This window comes from Microcebus murinus, chromosome 15 (assembly GCF_040939455.1).
Source record: "Microcebus murinus isolate Inina chromosome 15, M.murinus_Inina_mat1.0, whole genome shotgun sequence".
Classification (NCBI taxonomy): Eukaryota; Metazoa; Chordata; class Mammalia; order Primates; family Cheirogaleidae; genus Microcebus; species Microcebus murinus.
The window spans coordinates 23849627-23872969 of NC_134118.1; the positions used below are offsets into that span (position 1 = coordinate 23849627).

The 23343-nt window shown below is 36.9% G+C and overlaps 1 protein-coding gene across 7 annotated transcripts in view; it reads left to right on the top strand.

Annotated features, from left to right (window-relative positions):
* CARMIL1 (capping protein regulator and myosin 1 linker 1) overlaps positions 1-23343 on the top strand; it is a 318790-nt gene that overhangs the window by 266935 nt on the left and 28512 nt on the right. For 5 of the 7 annotated variants that reach the window (XM_012741297.2, XM_076010502.1, XM_076010503.1 and 2 more), the window contains 3 exons: positions 9905-9922; positions 13904-13970; positions 14204-14400. In XM_012741297.2, the coding sequence (XP_012596751.1) occupies positions 9905-9922; positions 13904-13970; positions 14204-14400 (282 nt within the window). The remainder of the gene's footprint in view (positions 1-9904; positions 9923-13903; positions 13971-14203; positions 14401-23343) is intronic. The other 2 variants (XM_012741301.2, XM_012741299.2) reach the window with 1 other exon arrangement.

Below are 23343 nucleotides of genomic sequence, written 5' to 3' on the forward strand. Positions count from 1 at the left end.
AATAAATAAATAAATAAATAAATAAATAAATAAATAAATAAATAAATAAATAATACAGAGTGAGACTCTGTCTCAAAAATAAATAAGTAAAATAAAGTGAAATATTAGATATAGTGGGAAAGTGCTCTGATAGAGGTAGGTAGGTTACTATGGAAACACAGAGGCTCTCAGCCTGGGGGAGGGGCATTGTCAAGGAAGACTTCCTGGAAGAAGGTTCTAAGCATCACGCCTGGCACATAATAGGCCCTTGGTAACTGTTGGTGCAATGAGAGGTGGCATTTGAAAGAAAATTTAGCTGGGAGGAAAATGAGTAAGTAAATTTATTAGAGCAGCACATATAGAGGCTTGGAGTAAGAACAGCGTAATTCAAGGAACTGTTGTAGCATTATGGGATGACAGGAATAAAGGCTAGGAGAGAGTCCTTGTGGTTAATCAGGCTGTGCTACTTGCCCTGACTTTCAATTTGACGGTTTTCCCTCTTGCCTTACAAAATCTGAGATTTAACCAAATATCCCCTGAGAGTATAGACTTACTGAGAAGGGAGCAAGCAGGGTGGAATTACTTAGGCTGAAATTTGGGAATGACAAAATCTACAGTGTAGATTTGGATGGGGAAAGGAAACTAACATATAACTCTGCATTATGCATTTGATTGTCTAAGTTAAAAATAGGTCAGGCTAGATAAACTAAGTGATTATGTCTAAATTTCTAACTATACCAGTTGTAGCTTAGAATCACTGATTGGGGTTGGGATGAGTTAACTCGCATTCTTTAGCTCACATGTAGAAATTCAGAGAGTGAACTTGGCCTACCCAGATTCTTAGTTTCCCCAAATGTGCTTCAGAGAAAACTTCTATCACTGCTGGAATTTATATCTAAGATTTCTCCCATCTTTCAGGGCTCAGGCCAAACCTCCATCACAAGCTCATCCCTTAACAAAATTAAAATATAAAGTAAATGGTTTTAGCTTTGGCCTTTGAAGTGTATACTGAAGAAAACCATACTGACTTTCATTCTGAAAACCACATGTAGAAACTAGACCAAGAAATTACTTCCATGCTCCAGATATAACTGCAAGGAGTTTCTTTGATATATTTTTGTCTAGATTGTGTAACCTTATGTAAATGTATTTGTTGGATTTATATGTGTTCTGACTTTTTTAAGAAGCTATTTTAGGTGGCAATTTTAATAATTAGTAGAAATTTAAAGTGGGTGAATAGAGTTAAGAGGAAAAAAAAAACCTGAGGGAGTTATAGTAAACTTAAGGATCAGTCCCCATGGTAGGACCACATGGTACTCTGTTCTGCTTGCTGGTTAAGGGTGGAGCTTGAACTTGGGAGCTAGTGCTACAAGTTTTAGACTTAGCATTTGATTATCAAAATTGAGTTACATGATCATTTCTCTTGCCCAGACAGAGGACCATCTAACTGGAGCTGAGCTGTAGGGTGGGTACCTATAAATCAAGCCAGGACTTTTCTTTGGAAGCAGCTTTAAATCCACTTCAGCCCTTGAGAAAATATGCAATTGAAATTTACAAATACTGTGCTCAATTCAGCATGGTCAAAATGGCTTTTTCGTGTAAAAGATTTCAGAGCATTCTCTTTCATGGCCATAAAAATACCTCAATGATGCTTCTAGCTGCACACTATGTAGCCTGTACTCCCCAGGTAACTGAATGAATTGGCCACCTGTATGCAGTTATTTGATACTGAAACCTTAAATATTGGAGAATGTCAATGAAAGATTCATATAAGGTTTGTTTAAGTGAACATTAAGTCAGGACAACAGATAAGAGACTGCACCCATATGCTCTCAAAGCCAGCTTTGTTTTATTATAAAATAATGTCATAATGGCATATAAGAAGTGTGTTGGATAGAAAATTTACCCGACTTTTCACTGTAGCTTGGCTATAAATCATCAATTCATTCTGAAACAAGATCAAAGCAAATGAAAAATCCGAAGTGACAAACAGTATTGCATATTGTTATGGACAGATGTTCTCATAGGTGGGATGCAATATATTAATAACACTGATGATCTAAAGTTTTTAGAAAATAAATATCAAAATAATAGATCTATAGAAAGGGTTATCTTGAGAATCTACCCTCTTTTGAGAATCTCACTTAAGAGATTCTCATCCATTCAGAAGGGATGTTAATTAAAAGAAATTAAATTGAACATGACAAAGATCTTGGTTTCCAAGCCAGACCAGGTTTCTCAGAGTTTGGTAGTAAGCCATTTTTACCTGAAGATCTATTTGAAATTGTTTGTTTTGTTTCAGATAGTCTCACTCTGTTGCCGTTGCTAGAGCACAGTGGTGTAATTGTAGCTCACCACAACCTTGAACTCCTGGGCTCAAGCTACCCTCTTGCCTCAGACTCCCCAGTAGTTGGAACTACAGGCACATGCCACAATGCCCAGCTAATTTTTAGTAGAGACAGAGTCTCACTCTTGCTCAGTCTGATCTCAAACTCCTGAGCTCAAGCCTCCCGGAATGCTAGGCATGAGCTACCATACCTGGCCTCTAGTTGAGGTTGAAGAGTTAAGATAAAGGGATTTTCAGGACCCAATTTCAGAAAAGCATGTGGATCCATAATGTTTGAGTCACTTGCTCAGTGAGTATACATCAGGGAGAACCAGACGTCCTGATTACTGCAGTTCCCACCAGAGTCATGTCACCAGGCCTTAAATTCACCCTCCATTCTTTTTACCTGGCACCATTGCAGTTTATTGGACTTAAGTTTTTGAAAGCAGTAAAGCAAATTATTATAGGATTTAATCTGACTCCTACTGGTGGTTTTGGTAGTATTGTTGTTAACGGTTAATTTTTGTCATCTTTATAGAAGTAATAGTCTATGGAGGGAGCAAAAAGCATTGTAGGCTAGTTGTGATTATTCATCTTGATGTTACTGAACCATGATATCCATTTTAGAGGAGAGTATTTAAATCTTCTCCTAAATTCCTTATTCTTGCCTTCCATTCTAACATGGACTTTCTAAGATCTAGACTTAAAATACATCTCTCAAGTTTAATACGCAGTGGGGTTTTCCCTTATTGTTTATTCTTTCACAATAAATAAAATGTTAAAGTGCTATTTAAGTTTTATGACCACTGGAGTAACATTGTACTTAATAGTGCAATAAAGTAGTTAAAGAATTTTCCCAATTTCTTTTTTTTTATTTTTTTTTTTATTTTTTTTTTCCAATTTCTTTTTTATTATAATGCTACCGGGGCATATACTTGACCTTTTATCAGTAGACATCATGCTTCTGTGCCCAGCCCAACTAACATATATTCTCAGGGTAAGATATTTGCTTGAAATCAGTACCAGATAACACCATTCTTTAGAGTGCTTTTAAGAAAAATGTGTTAACATATATTCACTTTCTAAGGAAAATATTCAAGTATGAAATTTCACTTATGTGTCAGTTGCAAGATGAGTTAAAATGCATAAAAAGTGAGCTGTTTCCTAGACAAAACATGGCAAAGTTAGAAAGATAAAGATTTAATTTTCTCATATCAGAAAATTATACAGATTTGGAAAATAAAGAAATGAACCATTTTAATTTCAAAATAGCAATCTATCCTGATCTTTACAATAGTCTGTCATCATTGCTGTTCCCTGAATGTTTTGTTTTAATATCATGATGCCAGTTTAACTTTTATGTGAAATGAGACTCTGGATATAAAAGTTAATGAGTGTAGTGTGAATAGTTGGATTTAATGTTGTGTTCAGTAGGAAATGTGGCACATCACTAAATCTCTGTGTATCGTTCTTCCTTTGTCCATCGATTTATTGCAGCCTTCTCCGAGTTATGGCTTCTATACACCTACTCTTCCTAGGTTTTCAGGAGAAGGCTCCCTGCTGCCCAACAGTCATAGAAAGAATTAAGCATCTCGTTTTCTCAGTGGGATTTATACCACATCAGACTTTTTAAAGTGGAAAAGCATAAAAATTACTTTTTCAACCACAAATGTGATAATATGTTAGGTTAAATGTTTGAGGAAAAAAATCAATTAAGAATTACTGAGTTTTGGTCCCCCTGGAGCATTGACTCAGCTGAAAAGCTAGTAGGAAATATTTAATTTTTATAATCTAGTTCATTAAACAGGAATTGCCCATATCCATTTTAAAAGTGCACAGAAAAGCACAAGGTGAGCCTAGGATATCTTGTAATAAAAAGCAAAGATTGGCTGTATATCCAATAGAATTATTTCAAAGAACACAAAATCTAGATTGAAAGGGCTCCAATGGGACACGCTGAGCACCAAAAAGAATGATGATAGTGAAGATTTATGATACATTGAATTAATGAAAAAAATCCATGAGTTCACAGTAATGCTTAGAAAATATAAAGAGAGATGGAAGTGCAGAAGGTTTTAAAAGAGGAAAAGTTGATCTTTACAGAGGAAGGGCAGCTAATAAGTATAAGAATAAAGAAAGAAGTAGGGCTGCATGCGGTGGCTCACATTTGTAATCCTCACACTGGGAGGCTGAGGCCGGAAAGTTACTTGAACTCAGGAGTTCAAGACCAGCCTGAATTGAAAAATCAGCTGGGCACCAGTGGCACACACCTGTAGTCCCAGCTACTTAGGAGGCTAAGGCAGGAGGTTTGCTTAAGCCCAGGAGTTGGAGGTTGCAGTGAGCTATGATGACACCACCGCACTCTACCTGGAGCACCAGAGTGAGACTCTGTCTCAAAAAAAAAAAAGTAGAAAGTTATAATTTTGTAGCTCTGATCATATTCATTAATTCAGGCAAGAATTGTCAATGGTTGCTTAAAAGTAGGTTCATCCACATGGACTAAAAGTATCGCCTCATAGAGTTGTTAGTTACCAAGGAAAATGGTACTTTACAATGGAGCATTTGGGAGGTCTGTACCCTAGATAAACTTAGCCCCACCAGTAGTGGAACAACATGACATATATCCACCGTTGTGATTAAGTCAGTAGTTACAGTGTCCCTAGGTGGCATTTGTGCTAAGAATGTTTCACTGAATCTAATTATGAGGAAACCATCAGACAAATACAGAATATGGTACAGCCTATGAAACAGTTGGCCTGGATTCTTCAAGAAAGTCAGTATTATGAAAAAGAAAGGCAGGGATGGTGGCAAGGCGAGAGGATTTGTTAGGTGGAACACCCAAAGAGACATTACCATATATAATGAGTAATTCTCCATTAAGATTTCAAAAAGGGAGAGGTGCTATAAGGCATTCCCTATTGAGGAATAATTGGGGGAATTTGAATATGGACTATAGTGTTTACATTAGATATTATATAATTGCTGTTAATATTCTAGGCATAATAATCATGTATAGTTATGCAGGAGAATGGAATTCTTAGGATATTCATGCAGAAGTATTAAAAGGTGAATGTCAAATTATCAACAACCTTTAAATGGTACAGCCAAAAATTTTGCGTGTGTGTGTTAGGGAGAGGGAGAGAGAGAGAGAGGGAGGAGAACAGAGGAAATAAAGTAATTTTGTGTGGCAAAATGTTAACAATTGGTGAATCTAAGTGAAGATTATACTTGTATTTATTGTGCTATTCTTGTACCTTTTTCTTTTTTGGTAAGTTTGGAGATGTTTAAAATAAATAGCTGGGGGGAAGAGTAGGCAGATATTGGAGAAGTTTATTAGTTAAAGAGGTGGGCACCAGTCCATGAACCACTAGGGTCCATGAGGAACTCTTTATCAGTCTTACATGAAATGGGAAAAATAAAGACACCAGAGGAAATTTTTCATGAAAACAAATATATCTAAAGGACTGTTAATTTATAATAGATATGTCATTCCTATTTTATCTTTATGCCTAAGTGTTCTTTTTGGTAACAATGGTTGTAGTAGTAACAGATTTTCTTTTTAAACAAGTCTGTACAATATGAATGCTGGGAGAGCACTGGGTTAAAGGTTCAGTTCACTCGGTCATTCGACAAATGCTTCTTGAAAGCCTATTACAAAGCAAGCCGTCTCCAGGCTCTGGGGCTCTAGAGGTGAACAAGACAGAATCCTGGCTTATTCTTTCCACCCAGAGATGTTCATTTTTGTCTTCCCCGGGGATGCCCATGAGTCAGTCTCTAGGCATTTTTCTATTTCAGCCAAATTAGCCCCAACTATGTATTTTTGACACACTACTTAAGATGTTTCAAAATGTATTCTATCAAAATGAAAACACATGATAAGAAAATCACTGGTTTTGTGGTAAAGGATGCCGTAGTGAATTTTTTGGCCATTAACTTATAGAAACAGTTTATCTCTGCCTATGTGCCTCCTGTTTCTATTCTCAGCTTATTTTGTAAAGTAAATATACTTGACTAGATGTTGAAATTCTTGTAGGTATGATACTTGTTTTCCCCTGGAGACTGAGAGAGGGCTGATGAGGTAAGGGCCAAATGGCCCCTCTGCCAGTCTTTGGGCAGATTTGCCTAAACTGCTGTGCTTGGGGGTAAACTCTCCATTTCCTTATTTTTCTAACTAACTGGCTTTTCCCCCTCTTCAACCAGTCAGTTCACTTCCAACAATCTAGTCACCATCTCTGCTCTTTTCTCTTTTTTTTCCTTTTTTTCACACCCTTCCACAGAGACTAATGTGGCATCTCTGTTCTTTTATTAAAAGGAAGTGCTAAAGTGGCTGGCAAAATATTTGTTCATTTTTGATAATTACAGGGGTTCCCAAAAGTTGCTATACATAGGGAAAAATGGGAAATTTTAGGTAAATGTACCCAAAGGGTACAAAATTTTTCAAAGGATTTTATAATGAATATACTTTATAATGAATATACTCTAAATAAAGGCATATTTAGCTACGATTTCCTTATGTATGGCAACTTTTGGGACACCCCACAGAGTGAACCCTCTTAAAGTTGATATTAATTTTTTTAAAATCCCTCACATGTGAGGTTCAAGATAAAGAAAATGAAGAGCGTGGATGTGGTACTAGGTTTCTGTTTTAATTTGGGTTCTTAGACTCTGGAAAACAGTATCCCCTAAATGTTGGGGAGCCCCAGCTATTCTTGAACACTCAACAGGGCAACAATAACACTTATACAACACTTACATATACTAAACAAACAACCCTGAGTTACTTCAGGAACCTTTAAATTTCTTTCTATGTGTAATAGTAGATTATTTTCCACCCTGAAACTATTATAATCAAATCGAAGCCTTTGTCATCATTAGTGGTAGGAGTATATGGTCATTTAGACATATGGTCATTTAGCATCTGCGAAGTACGTCCAGATAATCAGTAAACACCATGACCAGACTGATTCCTTTAAATATTCCTAAATAAACTTTTGGGGAATTCCTAAGAAATTATACAAAATTATCCCCAAAATGCCTGTGTTCCCGCAGCTTTGAAGAGCAAGCTGTGAACACATTAGAAGCTTTGGTTTGCCAGTGTACGCCAGAACACCAGCTTGAGGAGCACAAGAGCGCATTTGTCTTATTCACTGCTACACCTACGGCTTTCTCCAAAAGTACACACTGCACAGTAGGTGCTTTACTAGTATTTGTTGAATCTTGAATAACGTAAAACATTACAGATAACGTTATAGCTTCATTTGACCACCACTGACAAACTCACTCCTCTTTTCCCTTCTCCAGAAGCACCCTCACAAGTTTAATTGGATACTTCCTCTTTGTATTTTGTGTTCAAACATACATGTTTTCATGAACAATATATAGTGTTGTTTTGTATGGTTTAGAGTTTATATAAATGGCACCCTACCATGTGTATCTTTCTGAAACTTGCTTTTTTCACTCTATGTTACCATCTGAGATTTGTTCATGTTGCTACATATAAAGTTTTTTTTCCTTTTAATGTTGTTCCTTCATGTGAATATACCTCATTTGGTTATTCATTCGCCTACTGAGATGCTTTTAGGTTGTTTCCACTCTTTGGCAGTTATAAATCTACCTCTTATTAATGCCCCCTCCATTCCCACTATTTGAGAATAGAAGAACGGAAAAATTGTAATATTAACAGTGCTCATAATCACTGTGATACACTAGAAGGTCACTGATTGGCACTATGTACCAAGCACTGTTCCAAACACTTTTTATTCATTCATTATCTAGTTTAATCCTCATAACAATTTAGAAAACTGCAAACTAGAAAACTGAGGCCTGACTATACGACAACATTGGCCACAGTCCTACAACTCAGTAAGTGGCAGATTCAGGATTCGAAACCAGTGCCTGAGGGCCAAAGCTGTGAGCACAAGAAAGAATGGCCTGTCTTCCCTCACCACTGCTTCCCTCATCCTGACAGGGAGATGCTGAGTTCCACAAAGTGTATAGGAGTAGAGGAATGAACTGATGATCTCCACCCCATTGAAAAGCTGAAATGCCTGTTACCATGGTTTCTCTCTTCATAGGAACATTTTTGCTTGACTGTCATTTTAGGAGCTAAACCAATTGAAAGGTCCTTCCCCTTCACTTATAATGATATTTAGGCAGATAATTGGGACAAAGTACTTGTCTTATTGAATTAACCTTTCACAAAGAGACAGAAAGTCTAAAATTATTCATGGAGCTTAACCATCAACAGTAACTCTCTTATGTATGTATCCATAAAGGAAGCTTCTGAGGGGGATGTGTGTTAAGATAGGGGCAGGAGTCTTTACTTTGGGCAATTCAAAAATATTTGAAAATGTATTTTTACTTTTTCTCCTTTCATTCAGCAAGACTATTTACATGCTAACATAATGAGTCATAAAATGAGTTATATCTGAAGAAAATTGCCTAATAAAGTATGAAATTGGAAGTCTAAAGATTGAAACTTTTTCAGGACATTGCTGATAGAAGCCTTTCTGATAAGCAAATATCATTGATTATGATGTGGTGATGGTGGTGATGGTTATGGAGAATGCTTTTTACTTCCGCGCTGCCTTTTCTCTGAAAAGACCCAAACATTCACAAATTGAGGAGCCCTGTATTGTCATCCTATCTATGTTGAGAACAATTGACACACAAAACATAAAGAATTTAGAAAAATGAAGTCAGCCCCAGGAGGAGGGCATAGCTGACCTTCCTTAGCGTGTGTTTTCAGGAGCTTTAGAAAGGATTCCCCAACACCCCCCCCCCAACAACTAGACTAGACTTCTTGTTTTTTTGTTTTTCAAATGCATTTATAAATTTTTAGAAAAATAAGAAAATGCTTCAACAACTGTTAATGATGACTAATGGGGTTTTAAATATTATTTAATTTGAGATTTAAAGTAAAATGTGAGGTAACACCTCAATTCCCACTAATGTATAAGGTATTAATATTTAATTGCACTGAGGGTAGGTAGCTATGCTAAATCCTGGCATCAGATACTTTCCTGAAAAGCTTTAATGACTAAGGAGTGAAGAGAATTCACAACTACTGCATCCTAAAAGGCAATGGGGAACATAGCATGATGCAGATGGCTCCCAGAAGGGACACCTGTACATGTTCACCGGTACACTGTCCCAGCTGTCTTGTGGGACTAGCCCTATGGCCCAAAAGCCAAGGCCTGCATGAGATTTTCTAATATCCCAGCTAGTGTTCTGTCCATTATGTGACTTTGGAGCTGATAATGCCACTATCCGCCAAATAAGGTTAATGCTTTGTGGAGTTGGTAAATGGCATCTTGTACACACTTAGCAAAAGAGGTAATATCTGTAGGTATGAATTTCTGCAATTTTTCAAGCTGTAATTGTGCTTCTGCTTATAAAAAGCTAGGTTGGATGCCTTAAGCCATTAATATTTTGGCTTCATTCTTGCCTTATTCTTTTGCTATGATGGCTTTTTATGTATTTTAGCTTTTTTATTTCATTGTTTGTGAATAGTGTCTTTCTTCCTCCCCTTTTCTAGTAATGCTATTGCTTTATCTCTCTTCCATTCATATTTTTTTCCTTTCTTTTTGCTGCATGGAGACTCTCTGCTGTACAAGTGTAAGTATTTTTTGGTGGCTCTGCGGTTTCTGGCCATACTAGTTTATATTCTTGTGTTCCATTTGCTTCTGTGCTGCTTGGCTGGTCTCCCAGGAGACTGTAGTGTCGTCGTCCATCTGCAGATCCTGAATGAAATAGGCAACAATTTAGAGATAAGATTGGATTTTACAAGATGGTTCAGCTAGCAAAACAGCCGATGAATTTAAAATATCCCCAGTCATGTGCCTGAAAGCAAGCAGAGTGTTGATGAAGAGGATACAAACATTCAAGAGAGAAAAAGTGCTTACTCCATTTATGCAATAATAAAAATGAAAAGACATGATTTACTTAAATTTCCAAGGTTTTTTTTCCTGATTCTTGTCATATTACTTGTTTCGGGCCCTGGCTTATGAAAAATCAGCTCTACGATTTGCTTCTTGTATTAGAAGAATTTCCCTAACCTGTTTCCCAACTGGTACTGTTTTGCTTTTTTCTTTTAAGCTTTGGTGGGGGTTGAGAGAAATTATAAATTCTTGAGCCTGGAGTAAGAGTGTTATTTATTATTCTTTGTGCAAACTTGGCAAAAACAAACAAGGAAACTACCTCATCCTATTTTTGTTGTAATAACAAGCAATTTTTAACTGTCATTAAAAAGTAGTATGCATAGGAATTACATGCTAAAAGTGAGTTTGACAGGAAAATATGTTGCATTGTTTGTAAGGTTCCAGTGTTAATCTTTTAACTTGTGGTAAAAGTGGACAGAACTCTGTTGAGCTACAGGCAGAATAGTTTTAAATCCATTGTAATCTATTATAAAAATTGGATGAAATAAGGTTTCAGAATAATGTAGATATTGATGCTGCCTTTGGATTCTTAGGAAATAAAGCTATGGCATATTGTCTGCCACAGTGGGGATTTATTGATGCTTTATGATATTAGGACAAGAAATCTGTTGGGGATTTCCCTTCTAAATTACATTTAAATTAAGAGTTTAACACATTTTTTTCTGATTTCTTTAGGGTGTGACTATTGAAAATTACTTATTACTCAAAATGCATTTTTAAGATAAGTTAATTTATCTAGGCTTAAAGTTGATGTTAACCATGAACTGATTTGTGAAAGGTCCATTTGGAGTGTGTATTTCTTCTGTCTCAGTTGCAGCCCCCTTCGTCTGATGGGCAGTTTGTGATTTCCCTGACTCAGAAAACACTTAGGCATTGACCAGTGTCAAGGGAAGGTCAACAAAGACTAAGAAACAGTCTGAAAAAATTAACCCTTTCACTTTGATACAAAAAAGGGAAGAGAGCTAACAGTTCCAAAGAAGATGGTAAAATCAGATTTTTTTCTCCCTAGGATGTAATTTATCAGTAAATCCAACAGTTGAGGGGAGGAGGTGGGAAGAGTGAAAATAATCCAAATTTCTAGAAAAACATTGAATATTTGCTCCTAAATATACACTTACGTGTATTAACATAGTCCATTTTTACATTTCTTCTTGCTTTAGATTTACATGTAATGGGATTGTAGGAATAAGCCAATAAGATTGAGGAGGTCCAAATTTTCTGTAAAACTAAGGAAGAATAAATTCCAAAGTAAAGTAAGAAAAATATGAGGGAAATAAGATTCGTTTTTTGAAATCTCCATTGTTATACTGAAACCCCATGAAAGAAAGAGATAGAAACTAGGTTTCATTCTTCAGACCAATTGCAGAAACTAGCCTGATTACAAATTTTTCTCTATTTTAGCAAAAGTCCATTGGCCCTGTTGCAAAACTTTAGAACTAACAGATATGATAAGTACAAGTGAAAGGGTTTTGTGGGAAATATAATTAGAAGTTATTTACACTTGTAAAAAGCACACAAAATAAGAGGAAACAATGAAATGCATTAGAATGCATTTTTCTGGCATTCACACTTCGTATACTGGGCTTTGAAGCATTACAAAATGAGACCAAGAGAAGAAAACTGGTTCCCCTTTGATTGATGGCAACCATCAGAAAATACTGATGATTTTGTGTTTCTTAATGTCTCTAAAATTAGGTTGAGCTGAATGATTCATTTACAGATGGACATCAGTTTGTAAATGAGTCTTTCAATGCATATTATATATTCTGTCCTTTTGTATGTATAACTATATTTTCATATATTTAAAAAATTGCACTGTATTTGAAATGTCATAATTTTCATATATTTTACATGTATTTGGTATCTATTATAAAGGCTTCAATGATAGAGAAACTTGAGCCAGATTATTTTTGCTCATGAATACCCTTCCTATAAAATAAAATCAAGAGTCACAGGAAACAAAAGATTTCTTCAATTCATGCATTTTTAAACTTGTTTCCTATTTATTTATGACTATGTAAGTGAAATTGGCTAGAAATTATATCCCAAGCTGCTACTTGATTCTTTTTCTACCATGTTTGTATACAAGGCGGATAAAATACTGAAGAACTTTTCACAGCTAAACACAGCATGTATTTTGGTAGTTTATATCTCATGAGAATTAATTATTTTCAGAGGTTTCACCTGTGAATAGATTAGTCCTACCACTAACTTATTCAGCCAACTGCAAGACCAATTTTGGGGAGAACTGCCTTCAAATTGGATTTCTTTCAAGTTGCATTGAGTTGACTATGTTTTTATTGAACCTGCAAAGCCTGTTGCTTTATAAATAGATACTCCTCAGATGTCTGCCTTTTAGAAAACCTTGAAAGAACCAAATCAGCAAATTTCATTTTATATTTTAGGAAAACCAGCCTGGATTTAAATACAATTGCTCATCATTTTTTCTTTCCCTTTTCTTTTCAACAATTAGTAATAGCAAAAGGATATTATTATTAAAACTGGCATATTTATTTGTCTAAACTGTAGAATTGTTTGCTTAAAGGTCAGTATGAACAGATTTTTTTCTTTGAGCCAAAGAATGTTTTTCAACCATGTGGATTTTTATTATTTTTTTTTTTTTTGAGGAAGCTTTAGATGACAACCTATTAAATGAAGTGAAAGTATACAAATGAAGTTCTTTCAGTTCTGTTAGCTCTTAGTTCATACAAGTACCAGTTTCTAGTACCAAACCAGTTAAGACATCCCTACAGTCCATCCATCTGTATATTGGTCATGAATGGGGTGGCAGGAGGGACACTGAGCTCCTTCATCACTGGCTTCTGTCCTGGCACTGCTCCTACTGCCAGTTTGAGTGTTAGCCTTTATCATCTCCACGACTCAGTTTTGTCCTTCGAGTTTCTTTGTATAAATGATGACAAAAGGTCCCTCCACCTTTGACATTTGTGTGATCGTGTTGAGGGAGAAGATAATACCTGTCTGAGGGTTGGCTTTGCACCATAAATGGTTGACACCAATGCTAGGAAAATGCTGTTAAGTTTTGGCCTTGGTTTGAGTTTGGGATTCATTTTTTTAAAAGACTAGCAGGATCAAAGTGGTCTTACTGAGAAGTGCCAGCAGATACAGACTTTTGAATCCTGGCATCTTTTCCTGGTCTTTGCCCATGATGGAAAAATCAAAATCTCGGTGGCAAAATGTGAAATAAAAGAGTTAAACCACTTAAATCATTGAAGTAACACAGAAAGAGTTCAGGGATGTGTACATTGATGTTGCTGTGACAATGAACAGTGAAGATTTGTGTTTTCAATTTTCTGTGACTGATTTTTGCTGTCTTTGAATTTTATTTTTATATCTATTTTATAACATCCTCATGTACAGCTTTGAGTTAAATTCTCTATCATACATTTTTCTTTCCAGCTATATAAATAGAATTTAGCTGGTTAGGCTGGGGGTAAAAAGTAAGAAGTTATTTGAGAAATTTAAATGTTTAGAAATACATCACTTCAGTCTTTTCAGTTAGGCTACCAGCCATCCTCTAAAGCAGTGAAAATGATGTTTAAATGCTGAATTTAAATAATCAATCTGGAATGTTTCTAAAGTTTGAAAGGGGAGTTTTCTGTGACTACTTGTCTAAATGTTTTCTTTATTTTATTGCTAGATGACTCCTAAATCCAAAAGGAAGAGTATCCATAGCCGAATGCTACGGCCTGTTTCTAGGGCCTTTGGTAAGTGAGTATTTTGCTAATGCCAGTCATTTCCTTGTACCTGTGAAATACCCTCAGCAAGGCTCTCAGACCATTTTAGGGATGTCCCTTAGGGATGTGGGTAAATACTAAGAAAGAGAGTTAAGTGATTTGTGAATGAGTGTTTGCTATTCCATGATAAAAATACTTTTAGGAATTTTTTTATCCATTTCTATATTAAGCTTTGGCCTTGGACTTTTTTTTTTCAATTTTAGAGATGGAGTTTGATCTAGATAAAGCACTAGAAGAGGTGCCGATTCACATTGAAGACCCGCCCTTCCCATCCATCAGACAAGAGAAGCGGAGTTCAGGATTTATCTCCGAGTTGCCCTCTGAAGAGGGGAAGAAGCTGGAGCACTTTACCAAGTTACGCCCCAAACGGAATAAGAAGCAGCAGCCCACACAGGCAGCGGTAAGTGGGCCGGGAGGCCCCATCTCTCTCTCACCCTTTCCTTCTCCAGGTAGGACGTGGGGAAGCTGGAGACTCTTGCTGCATTGCTTTGCGCAGCACGAAAGCTATAGTTAAGGAGACTAGCCCATCTATACGTGTGATATGCATGCAGAGTATCTCAACTCTGTGCTCAATTTTGGAGAAGACAATGCTGTTAAATGACCAACTCTTGAGAACAAAGTCACCCTTGGAAATCCCTAGAAAAATATCAGACATGTGGGTGAGGTAAATAGGGCTGTGTCTGTAGCACTTTGCAGTGTCTGGGCAAAAAGATGTAAAATAAGTACCAAAAGTATTTATTTGTTATTAAAAATTGTTTGATTTTGGGGTGTACACAGTTGCTCCCCCCACCCCCATGCTCTGTCCTGCTGTGGTCTCTCTAAAGAGGCCGTATGTGGGAGCACCAGTGTGTGACTTCACTTTCTGTCTTTCTCTTCCAGTAGCAGATTGAATTGTATGTGCTGATGAGCCTTAATGTAATTCACCCTGTGTCTCCCTCTGGCTTAGGTCTTTTCTTTATAGCCAAACTTCTTGGAAAGTTTGCTTGTGCCTACTGTCTCTCTTCCTCACCTTCCTGTCACTCCACAATCCACCAAAATCTTCCTTCTACACCTGCCCACTCCAAACTACCCTACCAGGGTCACTCCTGACCTAATCCTGTGGACTCTTTTCAGCTGTCTGTCATCTTATTCGATGTCTCAGCAGTTCCTCGACACAGAAAGCTCCATCCTTCCCTAAAGGCAGTTTCCTGTTGGTCTCTGAGTTGTCACACTCTTTTCTTTTCTGTCCACTTCTCTAGTGACGCCTTCTCAGTTTTCCTCTGCCCGGCCTTTAAACTACAGCCCTGTCTGCTAAGCTCCAGATTTCTAGATATCTACTTGCCTCCTGAACTTGAGCATACCATGGCACCTTGGGCTCAGCAAATTCAAAACTGAGAGCCTATCTTTCCCTACAAACATGATGCTCCCCTCAGATCCTCTGTTCTTCATGAGACGTTATCAGTTGACAGGTTAGAAAGCTGAATGTGATGCTGATCACCAACTCTCCAACTTCCTCCTTGGTATCTCTGCCTCCCATCTTGGGCGCCAGTCCTCTAGTGCTGCACCCCTTTTCTCATTGCTTCCCCCTGCCTTCTGGGCTGATAACTACTCTTAGATTTTTCAGCTCTCCACTGAGGCATGGTTTCTTCCAGGAAACTGTCTCTACCTGTCTCTACCTCTGGGCTCCCACAAAGCTATGGTTACATGACGCCAGGGAAGGTTGTTCTCAGACTAGCTGTGCTCAGTGCACAGCCTGAACAACTCTCCGTGGAGGCCCTGGCTTCTCTAGTGCCTGATGCTTACTCTGTTACAGCTCTTATCACACATTGTTTTCACAACTCTCTCTTTGTCTGTAAGTTCTGTGTAGACAGGACCTGTGATTCATTATCAGTGGTAATATGCTCAGTGCTCACTGTGGGCTTAAACTATAGTGAGTTTTCAACAATACTTATTGGATAAATAGGTGGATGGCTGGAGACATAGGTGGATGAGGATTACAACAGTTTATTTGCATGGTCAATAATTGATTCCTTTTAGATCAGGCTTTAGTTGTGTTTGGTTTACTTCTCTCATTTGAAGCCAAAGAGCTTGACACAGTTTCAAAAATAGACCAAAAAAAAAAACCCACAAACATCTAGTGCACTGTTTTCTGATTTACTTGATTTTAATTTTTTTAGTGCATTATTACATATTCTTAAAAGGATAAACTTTTCTCTCTCTCTCTTTTTTTTTTTTTAAATATAAGGGAGAGGGCTTTGCAGATGGGAAAAGAGACAGCCCTTACACACAGTAACCTGTCTCCAGATATGAGATTGTTACTGAATAAAAGGTTTCTCTTTGGCTCTTTCCATGCGGAGAATCATTAACAGCATAACTTGCATGTGAAATGATGGCTTAAGTTTCCCTTGATTAAGTTAGTGACTCATGGAAAGATGATTTTGTGTATTTTTTTTTGTACATTTAAAAAACAAGAAAGAAGGGATGGAAGCTGTGACAGAGTCCTAGTGGAGGTGCACACTAAATATTGCAAGGAGAAAAGACTTCTTTTCTCATCCATTGCTGAGTTCATGGCTGAAGCACCTATAACTAAAGGCAGATTTATAAGAGAAAAGCATAACCAAATTTATTGAGTGTAAGTTTTACATGACATGGGAGCCTTCAGTAATGAGGACCCAAAGAAACGTGGAAATGTGTGTTTTTATGCTAAGTTTGATGAAGTAGAGGAATATGATTGGACAAGGGGTATGATCTAATGGTAATAAGCTAGGGGGAAGTTAGCAAAGTCTGTTCAGATTCTTTTCTCTTTCCCCTTGTCTTCAGAGATACAGACATTTCTTTCCTGTGGGTATAGGGAAGGCACCACTTGAGTGAGGATTTTTACGACCTGCTTCAAGGGAGAAGGCAGAGGGAATAGTGGGAGAGACCTTCCTATTTCTGTTGTTTTCTCAAATGCCAAGTTGCCGTATGTTGGAGTAGCATGTCCTGAATCCCATCAACATATTCTAAACAGACTTGACCTCTGTTCACCCTAAGGCTGGGACTCACAGGGTCAGCATACCCCGGGGTTTTCCCTCTTAGGGACTCTGTAATACAAAAGTGAGTCCCAAAATGATGGGTTATGGCCATGCATCTAAATAGATCTGGCTTTTTTCCAGAGCCTTGGTGGACTGAGAAACATGGATTAGCATGCTTTTACTTGGGCTTATAGTGAAAATATAATACCTTTATGATATCATAATGCTTACCATTTTCAAAGTGCTTTCATGTCTTAACAACCCTGTGAAGCTGCCACACAGGCATATTATCCGTATTTTTCATGGGGAGTCTGTGGCTTACTTTTGTTACTAGTGTTTAGCAGCAGCAGCAGTCATTACCACTTACCTTTGTTTTTCTTGCTAGAATTGAATAGAATCTGTTCATCCTAAATCCATCTTAGCTTTTCTAGAGCTTGTCCCTAACCTCTAATGCCCCCTGTGAGCCTTTCCAGGTATTAGAATTCCCAACGTCAAGGCTAAGTCAAATGCCAACATGACACTGTCTTCTGGGCCAAACGTATTGTTGTTCTAACTATTGGCTTTTGTGCCAAAAATATGTAAATAATTATTTATGTAAATGTGAAGAGTAGATAACCTATTTTAAAATATAAAACCTATTTTTAAAAAGTAGGCACAAAAATTTAATCTTAGGTCAAACCACACTGGTTTTAAACTACCAGACATTGTATGAATAATGGATATAGACATTTTAGCTATACATTTTAATTCTTTCCTATACTTCTACAAAAACAAGATTTAGTTTTAATAATAAATAAATTATACCAGTTTTATTTTTTTTCCTTAATTAAAATATACAAGAATTCTTAAATATTGCATTATAGCTGGTTAGCCCACAGAAGTTAATCTTCTGTAGTAGTCAGAGCAGGATGTTAGACTCAGCCAATGAGCTCTCCATTCCCTCAACTCTCCATTCCCTGGCAATGTGTGTCTGGACAAGGCATGCGATTTTTTTTTTAAGCCTGAACCAACTTGTTTCTAAAATATCAGCATTGCCTACACCATTGAGTTGTCATGAGAAATAAGTATTAAATAGAATAAAAGCACACAATCCTTTATTAAATGCAAATATTGTTCTTCAAACTAGTATTTCTATTTTATTAATATGAGCTATCTTTAACAGTATAAATAATAGATTGGCTTTTGCCTTTATTCCTTAGTTCGCCTTTCCTTTACTTAAATGGAGGAAGAAGAGAAAAAAAGCCCCTGGAAACTGATTTAATACCACCCTTAGGTATCCTCCCCCTAATTTAGGGCATTCTTACCCATGTTTATTAAGGAGCAAATCAACTCACTTCACAACAGTTTATATTAAAAAATTATTTCCTCAGTTGAAATGACTTTCAGAATGTCTTTGCTTTTGGGAAAAGAGCTTCACATGGATAAATAAGAGTAGAAATGCCATTATTGAAGGTATCAGAATGTTCCAGCATGCCTGTCAAAGGGTATAGCAGAGAAAAAGGTGTGTTTGTAGAGTACAGTTGGCCCTCTGTATCCATGGTTTCTGCATTTGCAGATTCAACCAACTGTGGATTGAAAATATTCAGGGAAAAAACCAATAGAAAATAACAATACAGCTGTAAAAAACACATTAAAAATACAGTAAAACAACTATTTACACAGCATTTACATTGTGTTAGATATTATAAATAATCTAGAGATGATTCCAAGCATATAGGAGCTTGTTCATAGGTTATTTGCAAATAGTGTACCATTTTATATAAGGGACTTGAGCATCGTCGAGTTAGGTTATCCAAGAGAGTCCTGGAATATCGGGGGATAACTGTATTAGGTAAGATAACACTAGTCCACTGCATGAGATAAACTTTTACTATGTTGAAACTCTAATATTTTGTATTTTATTTCTCACATCATAGTTCACTGTGGCTGTTTCTTGTCAGGAGACCCTACAGTGGTCATTCAGGGATCCAAGCTGGTTTTGCTTTGTGACTCCACCCTCCTTTTTGGTCCTTGGAGCCTATCTATTCAGGTGGAGGTTGATATAAAGCACTAAGGTTCATATCCATGAGGTCTTATGGGCCAGGTCTGAAAGTGATGAACTTTACTTTCAGTTGAATGCCACTATCCAGAACTTGGCCACATGGCCACCTAACTCCAGACAAGCCTAAGAAATACTTTCTAACCAGGGCATCTTAGAGTGATGGAGGGGTGCTCACTTGAGCTTTATACCTATCCACTACCACCTAGCTATTGCTTCTTTCTACTTTCGCTTATTATAGCTATAGGTGAAAAGGATTCCCTTAGGGAAAAAATTTACATAGAGGAGTGGAAAGAACACTGGACTGGGATATAGTCCTGACTCTGCCACTATCTAGAATCACCTCCCAGTGGAAGGATTTTTAAAGATTATCTACTCACTATTCAAGGGAATATGAAGCCCAAGGGAGATAACTGATTTGCCGTGGTCATTCTCTATATTATTATACCATGCAGTGGCTTTGGTTTGCATGATTTGTCAGTGACTGTCAGTTTGTCCTATGTGCTTGGCATAGCCCCACACTACTTGGCCCAGTGATGAAACACAGCAACTTTAACTAAAATCAACTAAACCAGGCACAGTGGTGCATGCCTGTAGTCCCAACTCAAGAGGCTGACGCAGGAGGACCACTTGAGCCCAGGCGTTCAAGGCCAGTCTGGGCAACATAGTACAACCCTATCTCTAAAAAAAGAAATGAATAAAAAAGTTTTTTTAAATGCCATAAAAATTTTTAAAAATCAACCAAATCCTGGGTAAGAGATTTTCTCCTATGTGCTTTGAATCACGATATCCATAAGGGTGGAAGGGATTTTGAAGTCATCTTGCCTGATCCCTCATGAAGTATTTAAAAACCACTACAAGCCATCAGTTGGCCTTTCCATCTGTAATGATCTCTTTCTATGTAGCCACCATTTTCTAAAAGCTCTAATTATTGGCAAAATCTTTTTGTGCTGCTAAAAATCTTACTTTACAATTTTAACTTAGCCATCTTGTTTGTGTCTTCTGGAGTGGCACATATTTAAATCTCTTCTACTTAGTAGACTTACCAGTATTTATGGATCAAATCTAAATTTCCTCAGTTCTTTCAGTGTTCATCATATGATATAATCTGGAATTCATTTACAAGTCTTGTTACTTGGTTCTGAGTATATTGCAAGGTACTTTAGTTAGATTGGCCATATCACTTCCCTCCTTTTAAATACTATACTCTTTATTCAACCACAGGTTGCATTCACCTTCTTAATGGCCAGATTTTCCAGGTGACTGGTATTGGTCTTATTCTCAGGCAAGGCCTATAATCTTCTTTAATAAGCATATTTCAGACAGAAGGAAAGGGGATACATGCCTCAGGGAATCTGAATTTAACCCAGAAGTCCTAGTATGCTTCCAGTTACATCTCACTGGCCAGAAATGAACCATATTTCCACCCCCAGCTGCAAAAGAATCTAGGAAGATAAGTGGTCAGTTGGTCGCGTTGATATTCCAAGTAAGTCAGGATTGTGTTACTGAGTAAACAAGAGAGAATAGACACCTAATAGACACAGCAGTTTCAAATGTTATTTATTCAGTTGAGAAAGTTTTCTTCTATTTTGCTATTTTTTTTTCAATGAATGGTTGTTAAATTTTATTTTATTTCAGTATTTATTGAGATTGATAATTTTTCTCTTTTAATCTACTATTTTGGTGAATCATGTTAACACATGTTTTCTGATGTTATAGCATTCTTGATCATGATATTTAATATTAGGATTTTTGCATCTGTGTGCATAAATGAGAGACTTGTTATTTTTTGTTCTTTTTGTTAGGTAGAACATCGATCTAGTTTGGGTTTCAAAGTTATACTATCTCATAATATTGGTTGGGAAGCTCTTTTTCCTTTCCTATTCTCTGGAACAGTTTGCATATAATAGAGATGGTCTCTGCCTCTCCTGGGAAGCCATCAGCCCAAAATGTGGTCTATATGCGATATACATTTGATGCTTATGTGTAAATATTTTACTAGGGATTCACTTTCTTTTATCATAGATCTATTTGGGTTACCTAACTTTTCTTGAGACTATTTTCATAATTTATATTTTTCTAGGATATTGTCCACTTAATCTACTTGTTCATTTAGTTGTTTACAGAATTCTTATTTATTTATTTATTTTTCTTTTATTTCAGCATATTGTGGGGGTACAAATGTTAAGGTTACGTATATTGCCCATACCCCCCCCCCTTGAGTCAGAGCTTCAAGCATGACCATCCCCTAGACATTGCACATCTCACTCATTATGTTTGTATATACCCATCCCCTCCACCCCCCTCCCACCTGCCCGACACCCGATAAATGTTATTCCTATATGTCCACTTAGGAGTTGATCTGTTAATACCAATTTGCTGGTGAGTACATGTGGTGCTTGTTTTTCCATTCTTGAGATATTTCACTTAGTAGAATGGGTTCCAGCTCTATCCAGGAAAATACAAGAGGTGCCATATCACCATTGTTTCTTAAGCTGAATAGTACTCCATGATATACATATACCACATTTTATTAATCTACTCGTGAATTCATGGGCACTTGGGTTGTTTCTACAACTTTGTAATTGTGAATTGTGCTGCTATAAACATTTGATTGCTGGTGTCTTTTTCATAAAATGACTTTTGATCTTTTGGGTAGATGCCCATTAGTGAAATTGCTGGGTCAAATGGTAGATCTACTTGTATTGCTTTAAGGTATCTCCACATTGCTTTCCACAGAGGTTGAACTAGTTTGCAGTCCCACCAGCAGTGTAGGAGTGTTCCTATCTTTCCGCATCCACTCCAACATTTATTGTCTGGGGACTTTTTGATAAAGGCCATTCTTACTGGAGATAAGTGATGTCATTATGGTTTTGATTTGCATTTCCCTGATGATTAGAGATGTTGAGCATTTTTTCATATGTTTGTTGGCCATTATTCTGTTGTCTTTTGAAAAATTTCTATTCATGTCCTTTGCCCACTTTTTGATAGGTTGTTTGATTTTTCCTTGCTGATTTTTCTGAGTTCTAAATAAATTCTAGTTATCAGCCCTTTATCGGATGTGTAGCTTGCTAAAAATTTCTCCCATTCTGTGGGTTGTCTGTTTGCTCTCTTGACAGTTTCTTTGGCTGTGCAGAAGTTTTTTAATTTGATCAGGTCCCATTTATTTATTTTTGTTGCTGCTGTGATCGCTTTTGGGGTCTTCGTAAATTCTTTGCCTAGGCCAATGTCTAAAAGAGTATTTCCAACGTTTTCCTCTAGAATTCTAATGGTTTCATACCTAAGGTTCAAGTCTGTTACCCAGCATGAGTTGCTTTTTGTGAGAGGTGAAGGGTGTGGGTCCTGTTTCAGTCTTCTACAGAATTCTTTTAAGAGTTTTTCATCTCTCCTGTATTGATAGCTATGTCCCTTTTTTCATTTTAATATATTTCTAATTCCTTTTCTCTTAGTTTTGTGGTTGTCTCTTTTATTAGTGTTTTTCTAAGAATCAATTTTTATCAATTCTCTTGAGTTCATTAATTTTTGTCTGTGATTATGTTCTCATTTTACTTCCTTTGGTTTCTTATCTCTTGACTCGATTGCTTAGTTCATTAATTTTCCAATATATGCACATAAGATTCCATGATTATTCACTTCACTAAATAGCACTCTTTGGGTATATTTATTCAGAGAGTTACTAATATACCTAATTGTCCTTGTTTCCTGCCCATCTCTCTATCCGGCCTATGAAGACAGAGAGATTTGGCAGCAGCCTTGTCAAAATCCAGGTGCACTGCCTGCTGTGTTCCCCTGGTGTATTTTCTTTAATAATCCCTGCTGAGGAAAAACAGAGGGTGGTCTGAATTGTTTTTAATCCTCATAATCACTGGCCTATTTTCTAAGCATTCACAAATTATCCTTTTAACACTTATATACCAGAGGTGCAAAGTCTACTTTCTTTATCTGATATCAACAGGGGGAGGAGGGGGGGAGGAAGGGATACCTGTTTTCATTTGTAAAGAAGCAAATGAAGTGGGTTCCCCATGCTAGCTCAGGGCTGAGGTTACTGTTCTTCCTTTCCAACAGCAGTGCTACCCTTTTTAGTCTGAAATTTATTCTCCTTGACAGAAAAGACCAAAAGCAGATGAGATTTTGAGAACTTATGATATCTCTATGTCCTTTCCTTTTATTAGAAAAGGAGCTAAAACAGCATGCATGTTTGGCCTTGAACTCTTTTACAAACTACATTTCAGTCTTCAGTATTTCTACTGCTCTTTTGCAGGCTGACTCCGCCTCCTGCTTCTATTTTAACAGATGCATTTTAAACTGTCTC